The 25660-nt window shown below is 32.7% G+C and overlaps 2 protein-coding genes across 2 annotated transcripts; both read right to left on the bottom strand.

The window, feature by feature from the left end:
• Nucleotides 1–7880: 7880 nt before the first annotated feature.
• On the bottom strand, nt 7881–10322 carry LOC145085997 (DHHA1 domain protein). The gene is made up of 8 exons (XM_079023707.1): nt 10131–10322; nt 9835–10028; nt 9323–9421; nt 8825–9164; nt 8616–8750; nt 8419–8501; nt 8212–8317; nt 7881–8126 (listed from the first exon to the last, which is right to left on the bottom strand). The coding sequence occupies exons 2-8, from the start codon at nt 9972–9974 to the stop codon at nt 8016–8018; spliced, it is 1014 nt and encodes a 337-aa protein (XP_078879833.1). The 5' UTR covers nt 9975–10028; nt 10131–10322; the 3' UTR covers nt 7881–8015.
• An 8627-nt stretch (nt 10323–18949) lies between these two features.
• On the bottom strand, nt 18950–23492 carry LOC145085996 (uncharacterized). Its single transcript, XM_079023705.1, has 11 exons — nt 23063–23492; nt 22267–22324; nt 22064–22174; nt 21787–21924; nt 21595–21664; nt 21459–21514; nt 20536–20661; nt 20174–20313; nt 19962–20034; nt 19599–19673; nt 18950–19461 (listed from the first exon to the last, which is right to left on the bottom strand). The coding sequence occupies exons 1-11, from the start codon at nt 23209–23211 to the stop codon at nt 19153–19155; spliced, it is 1305 nt and encodes a 434-aa protein (XP_078879831.1). The 5' UTR covers nt 23212–23492; the 3' UTR covers nt 18950–19152.
• Between the last annotated feature and the right edge of the window lie 2168 nt (nt 23493–25660).

The following is a 25660-nucleotide window of genomic DNA, read 5'->3' as shown; positions in this document are numbered from 1 at the left end:
ATATTTGTTGATATAAATTACATATACAGTTTAAAACTATTTAAAAACTCGTATAAAACATTCATTCAGCATCCATCTCAAGTAAACAAACAATGTATAAACACATAGCACGTATTTCATAGCAAATACTTCATATATATATATATATATATATATATATATATATATATATGTGTGTGTGTGTGTGTGTTAGAAGAAAGTAACCACACACTCACACCAAACATATACTTAATACATTCAAACAATACTTGTATTAAAATCGTGTTTATGAAAGGGACTATACACTCACACAAAACATATACTTAATACATTCAATACTTGTATTAAAATCGTGTTATGAAAGGGACTATACACTCACTTGATCAAAAGATGATCGGACAACACTACGGCTCTAAGAGTAATAGCTCTTCAGTGAAACTAGAATATCTTCAAATACCTAGCTCCTCGCACGCAAAGCTTCGACTCGGAAACTCATTTCTCCTTGGGATCTTCGGGGATTCGGGACTCGCTTCGGGTCTCGGGATGATATCGGGGCTTCAGGAGGTTAAAATAGGGCTTAGAGAGGGTATCGGGAGTGGGAGAGTAAGAGATGAGCAACCAAACTCGGTTGACCATTGATTTCTATTTATAGGGTGAATTTTCTGGGTTCACCTCGTGAATATTTAATATTCACCTCGTGAGCTACATATGCCCACCTCGTGAGCTCGATACGTCATTGCGTTCATCATGGACACTTGCCCTGGAAGACGTCCATCATCTGTTCACCTCGTGAGCCACTAATGCTCACCTCGTGAACTACATATGTTCACCTCGTGAGCTCTGACACAACCTTGGGGTTCACGCCCTGAACTTCAGAGTTTCATAACTTTCGCATACGAGCTCCGTTTTCGACGTTCTTTATATCCATGCATAGGTAAAGACAAGATCTATAACTTTCATTTAGACTCCGTCAGCTAATTTTGACTTTATTTTTATTATATTATTTTTAGTAGGACGGGACAGGAAAACTCCGTTATAAACTTATAACTCCTTCGTCTGACGTCCGTTTTCGTCTGTCTTTCCGTCATTGTACTACTATCGATGAGATCTTCAATTCTCATTTATATTATTTTGGCTAAATATCGCTCGATCTAATATTTGAATTTCGGGTTGTACACTGCTAAGCCGAAACTTCGAAAAATCATAACTTCCTCATACGAAGTCAGATTTGGGCGTTCTTTTCATGCACGCTCTCGGTTTAACGTATTATACGACTTTCATTTAGATCGTTAAGGCCAAATATCGCTCTAATGTAAATTCACTAATCACTATTTACATCGCGCTGTGTCGTGCCGGTTCTGTCGCGAAACTTCGACAGGTCATAACTTCTTCGTTATAACTCGGATTTCGGCGTTCTTTATATGCACGGAAACCTTGTGACATATACTACAACTTGGTTATGCTTATTCATTCTAATCACTCTTCCATCAAAAAGTCATATTTGACGTTTATCGTCTCTAAATTGACTAGTCCGGATTTACGGACGTTACAATGTAGACAGTGCAATTGTAATTATAAATGAAAAGTACAATGGTAAAAGAGAAAAAAAATCGTTATAACATCTGGAGATGACCATCTAAACCAGTGGCATGTTACAATCAAAAACACACAAACGATTTTCACGGTCCCTTTTTTTCACATCCAAGCTTTTGACTTAAAATGTATTGCTCTTGCGTTCAATCTTTTGACTTGAAACGTATTGCCTTTATATGAACTTGAGCTCTTTTGTTGTCGCGAAACCTACAAAAATTAAAACATAAATGCAAGTTATAATAGCAAATAAATAAACTCAATACTTGTAATCATGTATGATTAAACATAAGAAATAAATTTAATACTTATAATCATGAATGATTAATCATAATAAATAAATTCAATAATTATAGTCATAAATGATTAAACATTTCAGAAATCATTATGAGAAATTAATAATCACCGTAGAAACAAAAAAAAACAAGATATCTAAGAATTTTAGAAAATTAATCGCTAATAATTTCATCATCTTTCCTCTCTTAATATTTATAAGATATTAATTAAATCATCATATAATCTTGGTCATTATAAATATTTCAATAGCCGTAACCTATATAGATTTTTCTAAATTGCAGTGGTCCAACTTTTTTTTTTTTTTTTAAATATATACAATATGAAATCATTTAAGAACCTAATGCTAGCATTCCAACATTTATCATTATAATTATTTTTTATTCAACAATGTCTAATCACTAATTCTTTCTTCTATTATAATATTATAGGCAGTAAAGGAAAAATGGAAGTTTACCTCATTGGAAGGAGAATAACGCAACCACATACCATATTTCCTTCTTACTCTTTATATCTTCCTTTGACTTTGACTTGTAGATCCTCTAGCAACCACTCTAAGAGGTTCACATGTCTGAGCATCATACGCACCTCAAGTAATCTCAAGAAAAATAGAGACCCGTCCAATCTTGATTGAAATCGAGTTTGTAGGTACAAAGAAAACAGTTGAGCGAGGATTGAGTTACACGAGATCGACTTCCAGATCTTGAAATTGAGTTGCAAGTTTTGTTGGAAACATCAATGAAAATATTGTAAAAAAAAGGGTGAGAAATATAAAAGAGATTCATTGCTTTAATCACGGTGATAGCCCCGTCATCGCCTTCTTCACAATCATCTTCGTTCGTAGCTCTTAATCAGTGTTGAATGCGACTTTCGTGGTTCCGATGTTTGATTATGATGGTGGACGAAAATGTTGGTGTGCAGATGATGTTATTTTATTGAAGAAACCCTAAGTATATAGAGAGATGAAGAGAAATACGGGAAATGGGAAGTAAATCGGTAGAGAGTGAGAAATTGTAGGATTAGCTAAAGTTGCAATTACTAATATGCCCTTCTTAACATTTTAAAGTTATACTTTAATGCCAATAGTTTTGAATTGACATAAATGGTCCATTTGATAATAACCTTAGATTTAAATTTGTAGATGATTCGGATCTGTTATCGCGTTCTCAACCTTTTTGGTGTTCTCAATTGATCCTATTCACACACACACACACACACACACATATATATATATATATATATATATATATATATATATATATAATATTAACGGGCCCCCATGGGGGTTCGGGATGAGACTGCCTATCCCTGTCCCTGCCCCCCCCCCCCAAAATAAAATGGGGATTAACCTTGCCCCTGCCCCCGTCCCGATTATTTTAACAAATATCCCCAATGTGGGATCGGGGTCCCACACGACTTTTTGACATCCCTAGGAGAAACTATTTCATATTAATGACCTCTATCATATGAATACATGAATGTGTACAAGGGAGATAATAGGGTGAATAAGCAGATGCAAATAGAAGAACAAATACAAGACACATGCATATATGTAACATCCCAAAAATACCGAGTAAAATTTTTATTTTAAATAAGTCCAAACCATTCATACATTATCTCAAAAGACGATTAAAGTAAAAGTATTCTCAAAACATCATAGTAAAATCTTAAATAATCATTGTGGAATAAATCTTCAGGGGATGCAGTGCGATCAAGCCAGACTCTTCTTTTTAAAACTCGAAGTACTTGAAAATGATTAAACCACAAAACCATGAGCACAAAGCTTAATGAGTTTCCCAAAATACCGCATACCATACATATATGTCAGCTCAAGGTTGTATCGGGTCAATTTCACCCGCGTGTCTATTTCAACTCATATGTCAGCAAAAGGTTATATTGGGTCTATTTCACCCTTTATGGTCTCTTGATTGTCCATATATGCTCTATTGATTGTCCATATATGCTCTCTTGAAACCCCTTCATCTCGCATGTTTGTTCCATCACATATTGTCATTGTCGCTGCTTTAAGTTTCATATCTCACTAAAAGTCTGTCTGAGTTCTTCTATATGCGTTGCATTCTCGTTTCCTATACCAAATTCCAATTTTTGTATATGTTCCGTTTTCGGTCTCATTGCATACCAAGATTCTTGTTTATGTTTCAGTTACTACTAGTAACTCTTGGCCATTTTCTAGCCTCCGCTTCAAGACTTTCATAATCAAGTTGAACATTATTGATGCTCCAACTTAAGGGGAGTTTTAAGATACAAATAATATATGGTTTTATTAGTTTTTGATATAGCTTTTATCTAGTTTCTTGTGTAGGTAGTCCTTTTGTATATAAATTGTTGGTTAAACCTCACTATCAAATGCAAGATATGATTTTCAGATTTCTAGTTTATTGACATGGTACGAAACATATTGTCCCTAAGTTCACCTTTTATCTAGTTTCCTGTACCAAATTCCAATTTTTGTATATGTTCCTTTTTCGGTCTCATTGCATACCAAGATTCTTGTTTAGTTACTACTAGTAACTCTTGGCCATTTTCTAGCCTCCGCTTCAAGACTTTCATAATTAAGCTGAACATTATTAACCCTAAATATTACACACTAGAATAGTGATAGTGGTAAAGGGATCGAATCCACGGAGATTGGTTCAATTTATAACTCTATGAAAGATCTTTTTGTGAAAATACTTGCTAAATGACAATAAATTAAAAATGGGGGTTTTGGTGTTTTGAAGTACTTGAAACAAACTAGAATTAAACTATGATTTAAATTGACAATTTAACAAAAACAAGATTTGATGTAAATCAATAAAAGAAGGATGGTTGACTTAAGGTTTCCTCATTTTGACTTTTGAAGAACATATCATTAGAATCCAATGGTGCAATACTTGATTTAAATCCTTAAATTGGCTATAGTAATCCAAGAAGCTTGAGATTACTTAGACTTTTCTTAATTGTTAAAATGGTTAGAGAAGATCATAACAATTTCCTTAGTTAAAGTCACAATTTCCATTAAGCATGTAATTAGTGAAAGTCAACTAGCATTAAGAACCAAAAAGTCACCAAATCCAAGAGGGGTCAAATGCTTTCACCACCATGTTGGAGGAAATGTTTTTATGATCGTGTGAAGCAAAAACAACACAAAAATCATTTGTTGCTTGCTAATTTGAGGATCCTTTACTTAATCAAGAAATTAGCCAACTAATCACCACAAACACATTTAAACTCATGAACTAAAACATACAAGTAGTGATAAGATGTTAAAACACAAAACATTCGCATAAAGATTTGAGAACATGTTCATGGATTCTTCAACATTCAACAAAAGTTCAAAGGATTAACCAAAAGTCAACCAAGATTAGTTTAGCCAAGCATGGCTAAACCCAAAGAAACAAAGTTAGAGAAGATTGTACCAAACATTAAGCAAGAATCAAGAGGTAAAAAGATGATGTTCTTAAGGTGTTCTTGGCCTTCAAAAGTCTTCAAAACTCCAGAGAGAATCTCCAAAAATCGGATGTCCAAGAGTATGCAAAAGATGGGCACCAACCTTCCTTAAATAGCTCAAAAGAAGAATTTCCGAAACTGCCCCTGCAGGAGGTTGCGCGACCCGCGTGCTGTTGCGCGGGTGGTCCCTGGATGTAGCATCTTTGAGGTTTTGGGCCTCCATAGCTTAGCCCACTTGGCCCAGTTCGAGTCCAATCAGCTCCTAGCCCATTTTTCTTCAAGTTTTCTTCAGTTTAAGCCCAATTTGGCTTCTCCAAATGATTCACAGCTTGTAAACTCGCCCGATTAATAATCTATGCACGCTTGAATATACTCCCGCATCTTGCAAATTTAAAGTTTATTTCTCTCCAAGCCTTCAAATAATCATCAAGCTCGCTCCATGCATCATCTCCACTACCCATCAAGCCTAAGATCCTTGTTGTCTACCAACTCCCATCAATTTCCATACGTCCCGAACACTCCCGCTCCGCTAGACCCGAAAGCCTGCAATCATGCTCACAAGGTTCGAAAGTACCCGAAATAGTCATAAAATAACAAAACGGAAAATATGCATGAAAATTATCTAAATTATGAATGAAATATGCTAAAATAAACTATAAAAAGAAGTAAACAAAACAAACTATCACTCCAACTTAAGGGGAGTTTTAAGATACAAATAATATATGGTTTTATTAGTTCTTGATGTAGCTTTTATCTATTTTCTTATGTAGGTAGTCCTTTTTTGTATATAATTTGTTAGTTAAACCTCACTATCAAATCCAAGATATGATTTTTAGATTTCTAGTTTATTGACATGGTATGAAACACCTTGTCCCTAAGTTCAACTTAACGAGGGAACAGAAGGAAAACTGATGAAAGTGAGAAGATAGTAAAAGACATTGGTGTTCCTAAGTTTCATTAAATGAAAGAAGTGGAAAGAAATGAAAGGAAAACTTTCCCTCATAACGTTCCTTCCAATCTGGAAGGATTTAAAGAGAAATTAACAAAATGTTTAACTTTCCTTTCAATTCTCTCAAACTCAGAAACACAAAATACAATTTTATTACAATTTTATTGCACTTTCATTTCTCATCTTCTCTCTCCCTTTCTTTTTATTTTCTTTGCTAAAACTTGGGAACTAGACATTAGTCTTGACCTAGTCGGTACCCTAGTTAGCTCTGGAGTTACCCATTAGTCTTGACCAAGTCGGCACCCTTGTTGGCTTTGGAGTTACCTTTGGACTCTCGTTCTTGAAACCTTCAGCACCATAAAATGTTTGTCGAGTCGTGCTCTAGCTCCCCTTATTCGCCTGGCCATGGTTGTCGACATCTGGCCAAAACCTTAGCACCCTCCGACACCGACTTCATTAGAATTCCAAATTTGTTCTCCTGAAACCCTTTCTTCCCGCTTGCTTGCCCTCAGATCTTGCTGTCGTTACTGTCTCCAGTTCTAGATCTCACTAGAAGTTTTGCATGAGTTCTTTTATATGCTTTGCTTTATTGTTTCCTATACCAGATTTCAACTCATATATACGTTTCTGCTTCGATGACATTCCACATCAAGATTTTTGTTTCAGTTGTAGTTGGTCCAAATCATTTTCTAACTTCAACTTCAAGACTCTCACAGTCAAGTCGGACATTATTGATGCTCCAACTTGAGAGGGAGTGTTAAGATATAAGCAGTAAATGGTTTTATTAGTTTTTGAAGTAGCTTTTATCTAGTTTCATGTTTAGGTAATCATTTTGTATATAAATTGAGGGTTAAACCTCACTTTCAAATGCAAGATATAATTTTCGGATTTCCCATTTATTCATATGGACTAAGTTCAATGTTAATACAACAAAATTTGATTTTTTTTTCTCTATTAAAAACAATGGTGAAATAAGGTAGGACATGGACATATTTTTTTGCTTCCATATTGCATTTTTTTCAAAAGACGTAAATACCCTCCGTATCCTCATCATCAAAACTATCCTAATCTCTTCTCTATTCTAATAAAAGAATAGTTTTATTCTTCTTTTGATATGTGTCACTTTATTATGCCTCCTAATTAATGCATATTTTATTCTCTTTTTGACACGTGTCACCATATTATGTTTATAATTAATGTATGTCACTTGTCAACCTATCGATTCTCCAATTTAAATTTTAAATTTTAAATTTCCACTCTAATTAAATTAAATTAATAACATTGGAATAAAAATTAAAATAAAATTAATACAAATTATAAAGTGATATAATTTCACATATTTCAATCAATGATTAAAATTTATATAACTAAAAAAATCTCTTAATTAATAATTTATTTAAAATAATTGATTAGTAATTTTGAGTTTTTACTATAAAAATTTAATTCATTTTGTAACCGTGGTTCCCACGGGTTATAAATTAGTAAAGAAATAAATATTACAAGAAAAAAAAAACTAGTCTACCTTCACAACAAAGGATCACTCCAACATACTACAAAAATGCTAAACATAATAAGCAATCTTGGGCAAGTTCAAATGATTATTTCGTTAGTAAAAACATATTTAATATTTTTGTCTAATATAGATCAGTTTACATTAACTTACTACCATTAATTTAACATGTAAGATTATTCAAAACCACTAAAAATAAATAAAATACATTAATCTACCACCATTTTTTGTTAAGCTTGCTAACTATTTTTGCTTTACATCCCAAGAGTCATTAGATCCTACCTTCCATTGCTCAAATTCCCCACATTTTAGCATGAATGAACTTGCATTTCGATGGCCACCACCTCCATGTTTCTGCAAAAATTAAAAAAGGGTTTTATCTTCAGTTTCAAAACTCACAATGTTCACAAATAAGGAATTGAATGAAGAAGAACAAAACCTGTGATATAACTGTTGTATCTTCATCTTCTATACTTCTTAGGCTTATTTTTAAAATTTCATCATCTTTAAGCTCCGGTACTCTGTAAACCACTGCACCTATCCCCCTACACCAAAATAAATGGGACAAGAATTGTAATTCCTTTTTCCCACCTTCACTCTTGAAAATAACCCTAAAAATCTTGTCAATAATGGAGGTATGACAAACCTTAAGTTCTGATTCCGGCTTTTTTCAGCTAATTGGTGGCCAAGTTCACTTCTTAGATCGGAAACGGAATCAGCATTAACAGCCTGACAGGAATGGAATAGCATTAGTCATTAGAATCAGAATAGCCTTTTTATCTCTTCAAAAACAATTACAAAAAAAGAACAGAATAAACTTAAAGATTTATAAGTGAAATTTACCAGACAATGTCCAGATGCTCCATCATCAAGAACAATCTCATATGATTGCTCAAGAACTTCATCTATCAAAGTTTGCTTCTGTGATAAACTCTGATTGCCTTGATTTATAACATGTTCCAGATCCAAAGATAGCAACTACAAATAAAAAACCAATAGTAACCTTTAGTATTTAAAAAATTTAAAATACATCCCCATTTATAAAGATTTACCTGCTGAAATAACAAGGGGTTCAATCTTATGTTGAATTCAAAGTTCATATCTTTAAGACCACTGCTGAAAGCTTTGCTGTTGTCAAGACGCCACCTCCATAGATCTGCATCTTCAATATATTCAAATATCCTTCGAGAGCTTTCAAAATTATGAACACCCAATTCATGATTACTCAAACTGTTTCCATTTTTTAGAGCTAGGGTTTTTTCCTTGAAATAATCATACGCAATGGTGGCCCCACTCCTTCCCATATCTATCACTTTTGTCACATTCTTATAGGAAAATTCACCTTCATCAAGCATCTTGAGTGCTGTTTTATGATGATCTAATATTATCACACTACACAAATTAAAACAAAAGACATGAATGATACAGAATTACAGACATAAGCATATGTTTAGACTGGTAGATCTATCTTCATTACAACCTCATTTGCATTTTGACTTAATGTAGAAAAATGGACTTAATAGAGAAAGCCATAGAAATGGGAAACAAACCGGTCAACTTTGGGAGAGAGTTGCTGAACAAAACCCGGAGGCCCAACAAAATCAAGGAGATAAGCATCACCGATTTGATCAAGAGGAAGGTCTTCGACTCTGATATGATTATTACAACTTGGGAAATTAGAATGAGAATAAGATAATCAATTGACTAAAGTCAGGCATAGTTTAGAAATATATCACTGGTTTTGAATCAAATTCAAATAATGACAGCTAACTTTGTCATAATTGCTAATTTGGTGATTAAAGTTCATGAAATCACTAAAACCATAAAAATTTGAACTTTGCAAAAAGTTTCATGTTGAACTCTAGGTGCTAATAAGATGCAAAAAATGCTGCCACCTTAGCCCAAATTACCCAAAATCAAACTTTTAGCAAATTCCAAACATTTTTTTATTGATTTTCAAACCTATGGCAACCAAATTAGAAATTGGAACACAGTTGATTGCATCTTTTTCAGTTAGTCCCATTGTTTTCTGTAAAGCAAGAAAAAGTAATTGAGAAATTACTTGATTGGGGAATAAACAGTGTTGGGAAAGAAGAGAGCTGGAACAGAGGAAGCAGTGAAGTAAATATGAGCTGCCAAAGCAGCAAATGCACCATCAGGACATGGATAATGGTAGAGCACTGCTGTTTGCTTCAACGCCATTCTATCGATAGATATTGTTCTCTTAACGTTTACAGTCACATAATCACAAGCATTCTGGATGAATCCAAGTAATCCAAAAGGATTAAAATTATAACTCACGTGTATGAAATATGATCAAACAATCGAAATTGAATAATAGGGTTGATTAAACGCTACCGTGAACGAAGAAGAGCTACGCCTGTAAGTTGAAATTGATGAGACGAACAATTTTAGGGTTTCAATTTTGAGATTATACAGTTGGGATTTGGGGCCGGAGATTAAGGCAAAGAAGAACTAGGGTTTGAATAGAAGTAGTGACGTGTTACACACGTGGTGCACTTAGGATTTTTTTTTGTTCTTTTCTTTTGAGAGTGGGATTTATAAACCGAACACTCACTTTCTATTTTTTTTAGGGTTTGGTTGCATGGATGTAGATTTAAGTGTTAATAACAGGTATATGTGTAATAATGTGTAATTTGTTAAAAAACATTTTCAAGCATTTACTTAACAGTTAACAATATCAATGATTTAATAAACATAAGTTTGCTCATCATCATTCAAACGTCGAGAGGTATTGTATCTACATCTTCTGATATTTGTTGGAAAGATATAAAGAATGTGTTGTAAAAACAAAATATCGATACACCTCCTATTTTTGTCGCTCACATACACAACCATACACCGACAAAGTCAAAACTATATCATATGCAATCATACCTAACCACAAACACATACAATTATAAAATTGTATTTTGAAAATTCCACTAACTATATCACAACATAATTTGAAGTAGGATTACGAGTAACTACAATAACAACAAACAACATTACTCTATCTCCATCCAAACAATGTAAGGGGGATGTATGATGGTTATCATTTCACACTGTAAGATTGAGATTCTGCTTCCATAGACCATAGAAGACCTCTAACAAAAGAAAAAAAAATACAAATAAATGTATAAAAGTGAAAGTTTTGTCATCGTGCTTACATTTGGAGTATCCATGCATAAGATTTCTGCACATAAAACTCATGATGAAAGATAAAGTGTTCAATGTCTAAAAGAATAGACCAATAAAATTTACACATAAAGATGGGAAAGGGTCAACCATGAATGAATACTCAAGTAGTGGATGTAGATATAAAGTTCTTAAGAGCATTAAGCATATACTAGTTACACATGTTGTAATTAAAAAGGAGAATACAAATAAGGTGAGTATTGACTAGAAAGCACTACCACTAAAAAGGGAGCTAGACCCTATATTACTTCAATACCAGACAGATGCCTTGATTATAAGTCTTCATAGTTTCCTATACAAGCTCATCTTCTCTGAAAGAGCTAATCATTAGTCGTCCGATTCGGCCCAACAATGCGCTCAATAGTCTTATCTCCACCTATAAATGTTTAAAAGAAACCAATCTTTATACTTTTTTACAACCTACATACATGAAAACGAATATGTCAAAAAAATAGAACCGAATTTGAAAAAAAAAAACTTTGAAAAAAGAAAAATCTAAATAAGGATATACATAAAATCAAATATATAAAAATAGTAATTTTGTAAAAAAAAAAACAATTTTGTAAAAAACATAGTTGTAAAAGAAGTTGACAAAATTATTTTTCAAAACAAACTAAGTTTAGAAAACATATAAAAATAAAATTGGAAATTTAACTTTGGACCAAATTTGGGGAAAAAATATTAAAAAAAGGATAAAAATGAAAATTTTAAAAGGTGGGTGGGGTACCACGGATGTGAATTCAAAAAATAATAAACAAACAAAATTTATTTTTGTAATTTTTTCTCAGGGTCATTGTCTCTTTGAAAGCTATAATGACCAAAAGGAAAAGACATTATAAATAATGTGATTTTGGAAACAATGTCAAATATTTGGTAAATGTTAATGTATATAACAAGGTAAAGAATATCAAATGGGCTTGGATACTTTTAGAGTGTATATATTAATTTTTAAAATTTGTAATTTCGATCTCAGAGGTGATATGAAATCAGATTTAGCATAATTCAAAAAATAATTATCATATTGATTTTAGGTAAAATTTGACATAGAAAACACAAAATACTTGTTTTGTCTTTTCAAAACAATAAATTACAGATAAAACAACATAAAGAAAAAGTAGAAGTCTGCAAAACTGAAACCATAATATTATATGAGGAAGACAAGTAATTTTGGTAGTGTGAGATGCATTTCGTACCTCCCAAATTCAAAATATAGTTTTGTTTTTTTGAGCGACAAATCTAATCTACTCCTAAATTACTCCTTAATTTCACTTATGTCTACAAAAGGACTTGAACCCTTGACCTCAAAGAGAGAAGACAACACCTAATACCGTTGGGCTAGAAGCCTTTTAGCATACTAAACGACTTGACAAATAATATTTGCACCATCAACTTAATTAATATTGTTTCATTCAACGAAAAAAACCATGTTAGCATTTCATTATGCATCAAGAATTAATCTATATCAAGATCACGTTAAACAAATTGATGGCACTACCATTTATTATGTAATAAGAATTAGTAAGAATTAGTCTAGCTAAGAGCTAAAACTGAAAACTGAAAATTAAAAACCATATAAACTTTTCAAGAAAAATCTCTCTCTCTCTCTCTCTCTCTCTATATATATATATATATATATATATATATATATATATATATATATATATATATTCAGGTTCATTTGAGACCATTCTAATTTTGTGAAACCGTGAGACCAAATCTAAAAATAATTTTAAAATGCAAAATAAATGGAAAAATCCAAAAATTCTTTTTTAAATATTATTTTCGGAACTTGAATTAAATAAAAAAAATATAAAAAAAACCCTTTTTTTTTTTGAAAAATACGTGAAATATTCTAATAGAATATTACACTGACATATTGTAAAAAATAATTTTAAAATGCAAAATAAATGGAAAAATCTAAAAATTCTTTTTTTAAATATTATTTTCGGAACTTGAATTAACTAAATAAAATAAAATAAAAAAAATCCCTTTTTTTTTGAAAAATACGTGAAATATTCTAATAGAATTTTATACTGTACATATTCTAAAAAATAATTTTAAAATGCAAAATAAATGGAAAAATCCAAAAATTCTTTTTTTAAATATTATTTTCGAAACTTGAATTAACTAAAAAAATAAAAATAAATAAAATTATTTTTGGATTTAAAAAAAGAATTTTTGGATTTTTCCATTTATTTTGCATTTTAAAATTATTTTTTAGAATATGTACAGTGTAATATTCTATTAGAATATTTCACATATTTTTCAAAAAAAAAAAAACGGGATTTTTTTCATTTTTTTTTAATTATTTTTTATTTTTTTTAGTTAATTCAAGTTCCGAAAATAATATTTAAAAAAAGAATTTTTAGATTTTTCCATTTATTTTGTATTTTAAAATTATTTTTTAGAATATGTCAGTGTAATTAGAATATTTCACATATTTTTCAAAAAAAAAACGGGATTATTTTTTATTTATTTTTATTTTTATTTATTTTTATTTTTTTAGTTAATTCAAGTTCCGAAAATAATATTTAAAAAAAGAATTTTTGGATTTTTCCATTTATTTTACATTTTAAAATTATTTTTAGATTTCGTCTCACGGTCTCACAAAATTAGAATGGTCTCAAATGAACCTGAACCTATATATATATATATATATATATATATATATATATATATATATATATATATATATATATATATATATATATATCGTATGAAGCAATTGATCTGAAGAATAAAGTCTTTTTCTTTCTTTCAATTTGCATGCAAATCAAAGTAACAAAAGAAAATTTTAACATATTTTACTTTCTAGGCTCGTTGTTTAATATATATAAAAAAATTTACGACCATATGAATCGAAAAAGCCCAAAATATGTTGAAATTTCAAAATTGGAAGATGGGCGTCAAGACAAGTGATATAAAAACATTTGAGGAGATCAGTACAAACTTGGAGAACTAAATTCAAATTATAAAGAGTTTAGTGAAAAAAAAAGGTGAATGACACAAAAAACACTGTATTTACACAGAAATTCGATTTTGACACCGTGTTTTTTTGTGTCAATTTTGACATTGTGTTATTGATTTTTTACTAAATGTAACCATATGACCTACTAGAGTCGGTTAACCGGTTACTTGCCCTTAATACGTCTTCGTGGCATCGTCCATGTCACCCCCTTTCCCCTAATTTAACATGTCATCCCCCTCATCCCCTCATTTATTATCCTACGCAAAAAAAAAGGAGAAAAAGTTTCTACCCTCGTTAACTAGGGTTTCTACCGTCTGTAACTTCGAAGAAAGGTGAAAGCTTACCATGAGGAACCCACGACGTAAGATAAGGAGAGCACAACCGTTTGATGAAATGGAAAAGGGACCATATTACGACTCTGATTTTGAAGAAAGTGAATTAGAGTCGGAATCGGAGAGTGAATCAGAAAGGGCATTTGTTGTCGATAAAGAATTTGGTGACTATGATGCAAATGAAGACACCATTTTTCCACAGTTGAAGGTACCTTTTGATGCCTTTCTTTATGATTTCTGCAATGTTTCTGTTTACAATAAGAGGGAAAATGTTGATGATGAAGTCATTAGAGAAGGTCATTCTAATAATGAAATTGAAGATGACGAGGATGAGGTTGATCAAAAACCAACCAAATATAGTGTTCATGACCCTTCTGTTCAGTGGAAGAAAATGAAACCACATTTAGGTGAAAAGTATGCTAATCAGACTAAGTTAAGGTTCTGCCTGATTAACTATGCAGTTCACAATGGTTATCCAATTAAGGTGACCAAATCTTCTAGTACAAGGCTTCAAGCAAAATGTGGTTTAGACAATAAAGTCAAAAGATGTACCTTCAAACTGTGGTTAATCCTGACTGGATGAACAAAGAGAAAACATTTCAAATTAAGGGACTTAATAATAAACATACTTGTGTTAGGGAGTACAAGCATGCCACATTGGTTAATCCTGACTGGATAGCCAAACAGTTCTTGAAAAAATTGTGTGTTAGACCAAAAATGAAAGCCAGGGAGATGAAAGAAGAAATTAAGAAGAAATTTTTATGCATTGTATCTAAGGGACAATGCTATAGGGCTAAGAGGAAAGCACAGGAGATTTTAACTGGAAAGTTATCAGAGCATTATGTTCGTATATGGGAATATGGAGGAGAGATCATCAGATCAAACCCTAGTAGTACAGCAAAGGTTGGAGCTGATATCAAAGAAGATGGTAGCAGTGTTTTTAAAAGATTCTATGTATGTTTTAAGGCTATAAAGGATGGGTGGATTAGGGGTTGCAGGAGAGTCATTGGACTAGATGGTTGTTTTCTAAAAGGGCAAGCAAAGGGGAGTTACTCACTGCAATAGGTAGGGATGGGAATAACTGGGTATATCCAATAGCCTAGGATGCGGTTGATGTTGAAAACAAGGACAACTGGGAGTGGTTTATTAAGTTGCTTGTGGAAGACCTTGGCTTAGAGTTAGGTGAAGGGCTGGCAGTTATTTCTGATCAGCATAAGGTATGTTTACTCTTTTTTGTTTGTTTACTCTTTTATATACGGTTAGTCTTTTTTGTATCTTAATAGTTTTTTTGTATGAATGTAGGGCTTAGTAGAGGTTGTAAAGGAGAAGTTACCATTAGTTGAGCATAGGCAGTGTGCCAGACATGTGTATGTCAACTTTAAAAAGGTGTACAATGGGATTGATTACAAGAGACATTTTTGGGCAACTTCAATGTCAACCACAGAGTCATCTTTTCTCGAGACAATGGAGGAAATCAAAGAAATGAATGGGGGTGCTTATGACCATCTCATGGCAAGGAACCTAGAGAGTTGGAGCGGAGCATTTTATAAGGAAGGTAGAGCATGTGAAGCAGTAGAAAATGGTATATCAGAGAGCTTCAATTTAGTAATTCTGGAGGCAAGGACTAAGCCACTTCTTACTATGTTGGAGGAGCTCAGAATGTATGTTATGGAGAGGTTTTATAGGATGTCTACAATACATTTAACATGGAGGGGAGATGTATGCCCTACAATATTGACAAAGTTGGATGACTGGTGTACAGATATGAGGTAACATTATTGACTATAATTATTCAGTATTCATTAAGATTATTCACTAACATGTATAGCATGAATTACAGGTTGTGGAGTGTTGTAGCTAGTGACATAAATGTATTTGAAGTGAGACTAGGATTTGAGTCTTTTCAGGTGGACTTAGGAGAACAATTATGCACTTGTAGAATATGGGAAATATCTGGGATTCCATGTATCCATGCACATGCAGCTATGAACCACACACAACAACAACCTGAAACACTGATCAGCTCATGGTTTTCCAAAGAAAAGTTTGCAGAGACTTACAAAGGAAATATCAGGCCTCTAAATGGTAGTAAAATATGGGCCAGGACACCATATGCCAAGCCACTACCACCACCTGCAAGGAGGATGCCAGGAAGACCTAAAACCAGAAAAAGGAAACATGTCACAGAGAAGGATGGAGAGTACAGGAAGATAAAGTCTATTGGAGGTAAAAAGATATGCCAGAACTGTTGGGAGGAAGGACATAACAAAAGAACCTGCAAGAATCCAACTAAGCCCCAACCTCCAAACGAAAAGAAAAGAAAGAGTAGGCCAATGACTAGGGATGTGACAATGAAAAAAACAACAGCATCCACAAGTCAAAAGAGTCAACAAACTCAGGAAATGGATGGGCAAATGGATGGACATGCAAGGTGTAACAGTAAAAAAAAGGTAAGCTTTATGATTTTCAAAGTCAAATATTTAGTGTCTACTATTGGTAACACTTACTATTTTATTAACAGGGTAAAGCAAAGGCATCTCAATCTGTTAAAGGGATACATGAAACTGTGCAAGAAGAAGTTCCACATGATGAAGGGCTGAAAGATGTTATGTTGGTACAGGATTTGAAGGGGGATGCACATGCTACAGATTTGCTTGCATCATGATACTCAGAGGATGAGGTGTATCATCTACTATATGAAGAAGATTTAGATGTTGAAGTTTTGGCTGAAGTTCCACCTGTTCTTGAAACTGTGCAAGAAGAAGTTCCACATGTTGAAGTTTTGGCTGAAGTTGACATTGTACCAGAAACAGAGGATGAAGGCATTGCTGAGACACCACCATCCCAAAGGTTGATGAGAACAAGGAGGCCTTCAGAGAGAATTACTAAAATTCAGACTGAAATGAAGGCTGTTGGAAAGAAGGTTGTTGGACCAGGTCGAAGTAGGTTGAACCCTGTTTATTTGGAGTAGATTAGGGTGCAGAAGGTTAGGGGTTGATGGGCATGATTTGTGTTATCCTTTTTTGTATTAAGTAATGGACCCTTAAGTAATCCCCTTTGACTGTAATTATCTTTTGTATATTGTATACCCAAACATTACTACCCTTTTGTAAATGGGATGGGTAAATAAGCCAAAATGGTCAATTATCTTTTGTAAGTGTTATCCTTGTTATGGTGTTTTTGTTACATAAGTAAAGGGTAGTGTTGGTATAGTGTTTATGGTAAATCATTTTTATCTTTTATAATCCCAACAGTTACATAAGGTAAGGGTATTTAGGTCCTTTCTTTTTTGCTTACTGGTTTGTTCAATAAGTAAAGAGTAGTTTGGTCCACTTCTAACATATACCATCATACTTCCATAATTAAAGGGTAGTTTGGTCCACTTCCAACATATAGCATCATACTTCCATAAGTAAAGGGTAGTTTGGTCTACTTCCAACATATAACATCATACTTCCATAACTAAAGGGTAGTTTGGTCCACTAGCATTAAACTTCCAATTCACAATCACAAACATATACACTTCACCATATATATCAATATTGGTCAACATTGGAACATATAAACGTAAAGGTGGTACATCAATACATCCAGACACAAAAATGGTCAACACTAGACCTTAATTGGCATTAATTCATACTTAAAGACCTACCACAACCTCTTCCTACTTAACCCTTGTACACCATCCACATCAAAATCCCTACCATGACTACTAAAATAACAAGCAAACCAATCACAACCCTAACAAGATCCATCAAACTTATTTCACCATGATGAGGGTTCCCTTTTTCCTGTCCAGTGCTTTTTTTTCTTCTTTGCCATAACTTCAAACAGAAGTTCCTTATACCATGGACTTACTTCACCGTCATACCATTCAAAGTAGCCACAATCTTCAACTTCATCGGGCCAGTACCTGCACCCAAAGTATCTTCTTCCAGGATTCTTCTCACTCGTTGATATCTTCAAGGGGGCAATTACTCCACAGTAGCACGTCCTAGAGGGACCATTGTTTGACTTGTTTACCCCACTCGTTGATCTAGCTGATCGAGACGAAGACACCATTGCACAATCCTCGTGAATAACTGAGATGAAAAAGTGAAGAAAAAGTGAAGATCGATCTAGGGTTCTAAAGTGTTGAAGCCGTTAGGGATCTTTTATAAAGGCTCAACTGCCATGTAGGATCTTACGTGTATGCCACATAAGCAAATGGCAGACTCACCAATATTCAAACCGGTTTACCTAAAGGCAACCAGTCATATGGTTACATTTAGTAAAAAATCAATAACATAGTGTCAAAATTGACACAAAAAAAAACATGGTATCAAAATCGAATTTCTGTGTAAATACAGTGTTTTTTTGTGCCATTTACCAAAAAAAAAAAACCCTTCTTTTCCAAACCATCTCAATTAATTTGTTATTTTGCATTAAAAACATCAATATATTGCTTACAACTTATTAAACTAAAGCCATGTTCTTCCTATCAAGTATTACAAAGATAAATGACCATTTTACCTTTTTATCTCCAACAAATCAATTAAGCTACAAAAAGAGCACTACCGCACATACAAAGTATATACGGAGTTGCAGTGGCATTAGACACATATGGTTGCCTCATCTACATTGATCATACATCCAACCCCATCAACTTATAAAATGCAAAAATGGGATACATATCAAAAAGACAAAAACCTTCATTTTTCTATTAGTGCACAAATAAATAACAAACAAATCATCGTTCATGACATGTCAATAATGTTACACAAAATCACACTAATATACCAACCCAATCTCCACGTTACATTAAAAAAAAACCTAAAAACCTTGAATCAATGAGAAAACTCGTAACAAATAACTAAAACAATACACACCTTTTTATTCAATTTCATAGAGAAATTGAAGGCAAATGTGATCTATTACTCTTTGCAATTCTAGAACAAAACATGAACATCAACATAACCGAAGATAGCAAAAAGAGCCTGAAATATGTTCGGATTTCTTGCAAACCAAGGTCCAGAAATTCCTTCTTTTCACCATATCTATTTTTTCTCTCGATTAAATATCCGTTTAAATAATCATCTATTGAGATCAAATGGTCCATGTTAAATGGGGTGGACTCTTGTGGATCTTTCATTTGATGTGCTCCCATGTTGAACATTGTAAAGAATGTGGCTGACCATTCGTTCAGAACTCTCTGGAGTAAAAAAAAATGTAGATTTTTAGTAATTTGAAATAGCATTAAAAAATTATAGTTTGAAAATTGTATCCAAAGTAATGTGCTATCCATTGAAAAGAATAGAAAATGGATATGATTAAATTTATTTCACTTACATTAAATGTGGGATGATCCACAGGGTTGAACATTTTAAAGCAATCTCTTGAAGATGCTTTTTCATCTCCATAAATCTGCCAAATTAACAAATTCAGTTGAAAATAAGGGAGGGAAATTTACAGGAAAACCATTATATTTTGGGCAGTTTTGCAGTTTAACCCCTAATACTTGGATTTTTTCCATTCAAACCATAAAAGTTTCAAACATTTTTCCAAATTAACCATTATGACCTGTTATATCATGTCAAAAAATGGTTAAACTGAATGGAACTTTTATGGTTTGATTGAAAAAACATATAAATGGTTAAACAGCAAAATTGCAAAAAAAACAAAATGTTTTTATTTTTATTTTTATATACAAACCTCGAAGGTGAAAGCCATGGGGACCTTTGCCACATCAAACATGTAATCCGTAGTTGTACCATGTGCCAGATACCTGTTTAAATGCATTTATTTCTGTATAAAATTAACATCATCCTACTACAACATTGTATTTAATTTTTTTTTTTTTGAAAAAATCTATATATTTGAATTTACAGTGAAGATATATTATAAATAATAATAATAATACTTACCCAACAGATCCACCACCAGATCCAACCACACAACGATCTCCACAATGAAGGTGGTTTAATGTTTCAAGCATCAATCTCATTTTCTGTGATTCGACTCCAGATGGAGTTGTGTTTTTGTGATCATATGGCATAAAAAGAGCCTACAAAAAGTTAAATATAAAACTAATCATATGGAAATATATTTATGTAAAAAAACAATGAATGAATGACTGATTAACAATTAATTTTGGACATGGAATGGAATTAATCTTGTAATAGTATGCAACATCGAAAGATTTAAAGGCATCAAAATAAGTAATTGCAGAAACAAAAAGCGGGTAATGAGGGGTATTTTGGGAAGAAAAACAAAGATTAGTGCTCACCTCCATTCCAGAATGTACATTGACCCAAATGTGTGGTTCAAATGATGTTGAGAGCTTTCGCATTAGCTGAGCTTCAGGTTCACTAAATGGGCCAATTCCAGGATTCTCTTCATAAGGATCAAAGTCCTGAAACATATAATAATAATAATAATAAACAACAAGCCAAGGTATGTTATATGTAACATTTACATAACATAACTACAAAACTGGTATTATTGCTATACAAAATGTAGAGATGGAGAACAAAACAATCTAAAAAAAGCCACCTACTTTCACCATTTTATTGGTAACTTAACCCTTTTCTATACTTATTTTTTTTTTAACATTAAAAAAAACATTTTTCTCAAAAAGGTTAAAGTACAAAATATCATTTCATATGTAGATAACAGAAGCTGGTTAAATGGTAACAGAGCCCGGGATTGAATGCGAAATCCAAACCTGAAATAGGGACCGTTTTTGAAAAAAATCGAGAAACTAGGACTAAAACTGCAAAATCATGCCAACCACATGGACCAATTCTGTAATTTAGTCTTATTATCATATAGTTCTGTGGCTAAATCGATAAAAAATATAGTTGAGTCTCTAAATCGATAAAATGGTGAAAGTATGTTGTGCTTTTTCTATATATAGGTATGATCCCCTAATAACAGGATTTTTTTTAATACAATATAAAAGGTATTATATTTTTATCACAACAGAAAATAGTTAAGTGGCTTAATCGATAAAAAGTAATAGTTCAATGGCTGAATTGATAAAATAGTGAAAGAAGGTTCTTTTTTGTATTTTAACCTGAAATCAAAACCAGGGAAATAGTTATTGTAAAGGGTTGAAAAAAGTGAAATGTTTTGATCACTATAGAAAATAGTTAAGTAGCTATAAAAGAGGGAAAGTTACACGTATTTTCCCTCTTTTTAGTCACTAACCTTCTCTTTTTTCCCCCAATCTACACTCCAATTCCGATTGAGATCAACTCCTCTTCCTGCAAAGAAACAAACAGTCATGAAATCAAGAAATATCACATTTATTTTCAAGTAAGGAAATTTAAAAAAAAAATGAGACCATTTCTTCTCTCACAAACATCTCCTGCTTCGACTTTTTTGCGTCCATTTAGATTTTCCATTGGCACCACCTGAGAGATTGCTATATGTGTGTTAATATCATGAGCTTAATTTGATCATAATTTTGTATGTTTTCTTTTCATGTAATGATAAAGAGATAACTTTAAGAAGCATATAATATGAAAGAGATGACCTTTATAACAATCTTCTCAAGGGTCTTGTTCAGCAACAGTGGATCCATTTTAGGTAAAAATTGCTCTTCACTTAAGATGGAAAGGATCCTTAATGCAAGCTCGGTTGTAATAAGCTCCCGTGCATGCTGCCCAAAACTCTGGAAGACAAGTAATCATCTGTCAAAAAAATCAGCAATATCACAATATGAGACAATACATGGCAAAAAAAAAAATTACTTTCTTCAATTTTTTTCCTTTCGTTTGATGCAACAGTTTGAAGAGAAAGAAAGAACTCACAAGAAGTATTCTAAACTTTGATTTGTCTTCAATGGCTGTTCTATTCCGGCAATATGTAACTACATTTAGTTCAGCATGGTAGCCTTTATTTGTACTTTGAAACGTCTCCATCTGTTGAAAAATTATGGAATCAAATGAGCATAATATATACAACAGATAGCAGGGGACAAAGAAAAAAAAAGAAAGATCCAAAGTACACCTACATGGAGTCTATCTTGGTGTCGGTTAACCAATGCTTCTATCTCTTCCATTAAGGCGTCACTAAAAAAAAGAAGCAACAAGATGAAAAGGTTTATAAACACGAAGGTTGACTCAAAATTCCAGAAAGTTCTATGTGAATCAAGAACTTTCAAGAGAGAATAAGAAGATGCTAGAAGGATCTAAAAGTACAAGTTGTGTGATTGTAAATGATCAAAAAATAGTGTTTATTTATGTTATTGCAAGAACACCACCTCATGTATAGATATAGATCCTTCCATTTTAATTTGTAATCAACTAATTATTCTATACTTATGCAGTTTTCTCTTCTTGTAAGCACTCTAATCAGTAATACTAGTGCATTAACTTAATGTATTGTTCTTGGTTTGCTTACTTTGCCTTGTTTACGAGAGTAATCCATGAACAGGGTATGACAAAATAGATCTATATTGGGAAGCTGAAACAACACATGTAAAATGTGCATTTTAATACCAATAATTTCCAATTTCTGATGTAAGTAACCAATTATCAAATAAATTCTCCCAAAATCTTTAAGTCGCATAAACCATTTTGACATACAGATCAAATTGCCTCTATTTTAACACTTTCTAACGGTTACAAAACAGATCCCTGACTACCGTTTTTAGGATGAGATCACATCCCTCTATAATCAAACAAAAAGTTATAGAAAATGAGATAAAAATAAATTCAGCACCACGAAATCAAATTAGACAGATTACAACACGGAAACGAGTGAAATCAATATCAAATCTAGAAGTATTTAGAGACTACTGAGTTTACCTAGTGCGGTAGAGATCACGATTGATAGGCGTAACAGGAGGGAAATCATTATCGCTGCTACAGAAAATGCTCGAGAAACAAGAGCATAACAAAAAAAACAGATAGGATAAAGTAATGAAATGACGACTATGATGAAGGTTGAACGCCATCTGAATCAGCAAAAATAACAGTGTAATCTTCTCATTCCGATCTCAATTGGAACTTTGAATAGCTATTAGCAATTAAATCAAAGACTTCCAGACATCTGTCAGCTTCCTAATAGATTTGTATATTTTTTTCTTGTAAACTTTGCGAAGTTGTTATTGTGTGGGGAGCGACGAAATCAACAAATAAGTTGCAGAGCAAGATGGCGATGGCGATGGGATCTTAGAGAGAGAAAAACAGACAAAGTGACTTATCGGGTGGGCTTTCCTAGTTACACGCGTTTTGTTTCTTTCTCATTTACTCCGGGTTGTTAAGTAGTATTATTTAATCCATATACTGTCGTCCAAATCAATAATGAAAGATACTCCTATGTTTTACTAGGTTATTATGGGCTGATTAATTGAAATATTAAGACGGAGTAAATATTTAATAATTTTTAAAATGATATTTAAAAGTGGGAAATGGAGTAATGTAATCAAACCAATAAATTATAAGATTCCTTCGTGGTTCAAATGTTAAATTATACGTTCGATCTATATTTTTTAAAGTTAATTCTAAACGTTAATATATTATATTATAAAATAACTATTTTGCTCTTAATAATTTTTTTTTTTAATTTTTTTTTATTAATTTATATTTTTTAGACCCAAAAACACCCTAACCCCTTTCCTAATTTATAATGAGTCAAAATTGTAAAAATGGTCCATGTGGTTTGCCAATTTCTTTGGGTAAAGTCTAAAAATAAATTTATTAGCAAAAAATGTCTTTATTTAGTAGTTTAGCTGTGGTTTTGGTCTCTATTTCGCCTTAACATTTGGTTGTTGATTTTTTTAAATAATAATTTTACCCTTAATGACCATTTTTAAAGTTATCTTTTTTTACCAAATTACAAGGACCATTTATGCAATTCTTCTTGTTAAATTTATTGAATTATTATATATTAATCCTTATGTCTTTTTAATTTTATTGAACTATTATACATTATTTTTTTTTTCAATTTTGTTTTTATTAGATTAATTTTTATCTGATTACCACACCGGTTAATTTTATTTTTAATATATAATATTTATATATTAATAAATATTATATTATTAATTTCTTTTAATTATTTTTTAAAATTTTTTATTGGCTTATTTAAAAAATGTATTTATTAGATTTTTTTAATTGTATTATTACATTTAATTTATTATATTCTATATATAATAAATAATATTTTAGTGGATCGTTAATTTTTTTTTAAATGTATAATATTAATTCTTTTAATTTATTGGTTCTACCACAAAGTCTTCGGAATACGCAAAAGCAACGCATCACAATGTCGAAAATGATCGGGACCACCGCTAATCACCTTCATCGGAGGTCCAACGGAAACAATACCAACATGTTTCACCCAACACTGCTATCCAATAGCCACTCTGCAACAATCTCTTCACAATCCGTCATAATCTTTTATATTTGCCACTAAACTGATCGTTTTCCACTAGAACCATCACTATTTGAACCACCAAGAAGTCTAACCCAAACACCCCTATCAGTTCCCCCATTTGTTGCCTTTTACTAGCTTAAGCCACAAAATCATACTACCTGGTTAGTTCCTCCATTCTTTGCCTTCCACAACCCATGCACAACCTTATAACATCGAAGCTTTAAGTGTAGCATCTGGTTCTTGGTACGTATTCTTTTATTAATTCTTTAAAATGTTTTGCATTTTGGCCTTGGACTCGGCGAGTTGAAGGACCAACTCGCCGAGTAGAAGCGGGATGAGACACAGGGTTTAAGCAGTGGACTCGACGAGTCGGGTCCCGGACTCGGCGAGTAGGCCCTGTCTGGACAAAAACCCTAACCCGAGGGTTTGCACCCTATTTAAACACCTTAACTCGGCCTCCTTCGTCCCATTTGCTCCCAGAAGACCCCCATAGCAAACCCTAGCCGTTATTGAAGCAATCCAAGGCATTTGGAGTGATTTTGGTGCTTTTGTGATCCAAGGAAGGAAGGAAAAGCTTGAAGGATCAAGAGGAGGCTAGAAGGATCCGATTTTGAGCATCATTTGCAGTCTACAAAAGGTATAAAGTCTATACCTTGTTTATTCTTTTGATAGATCCCATTTTGTGGAGTTCTAGGGCTTTTCTAATCGATTTTGGTCACCAACCATGATTGCAAGCATGGTTAGGGGGTTGATGTTTCAGATCTAGGTCCTTAGAGGGGTTACAAGGCAGAAAGTAGTGGCTCTTGCACTCAAAGAAGGCCCCATGCATTGAAAGAGCTTGTTTTAGGACCTTTTGAGCTCAAAGTCCCATGCAAGCACGTAAAGGTTGTAACTTTACGTGCTAGATCGATTGTAGAAGCATAGATCTATCTTTTGATCAAGGGTTGTACATCATAAATCGAAGATTTAGTGAGAGGATGTGACCGACTCGGCGAGTCCATTCTTGGACTCAGCGAGTCCAAGGTTTC

Source organism: Lactuca serriola, chromosome 2 (genome assembly GCF_051521515.1).
Source record: "Lactuca serriola cultivar US96UC23 chromosome 2, Lser_US96UC23_V15, whole genome shotgun sequence".
Classification (NCBI taxonomy): domain Eukaryota; kingdom Viridiplantae; phylum Streptophyta; class Magnoliopsida; order Asterales; family Asteraceae; genus Lactuca; species Lactuca serriola.
Note: the sequence above shows the minus strand (reverse complement) of the source record. Positions and strands in the feature narration are given on the sequence as shown.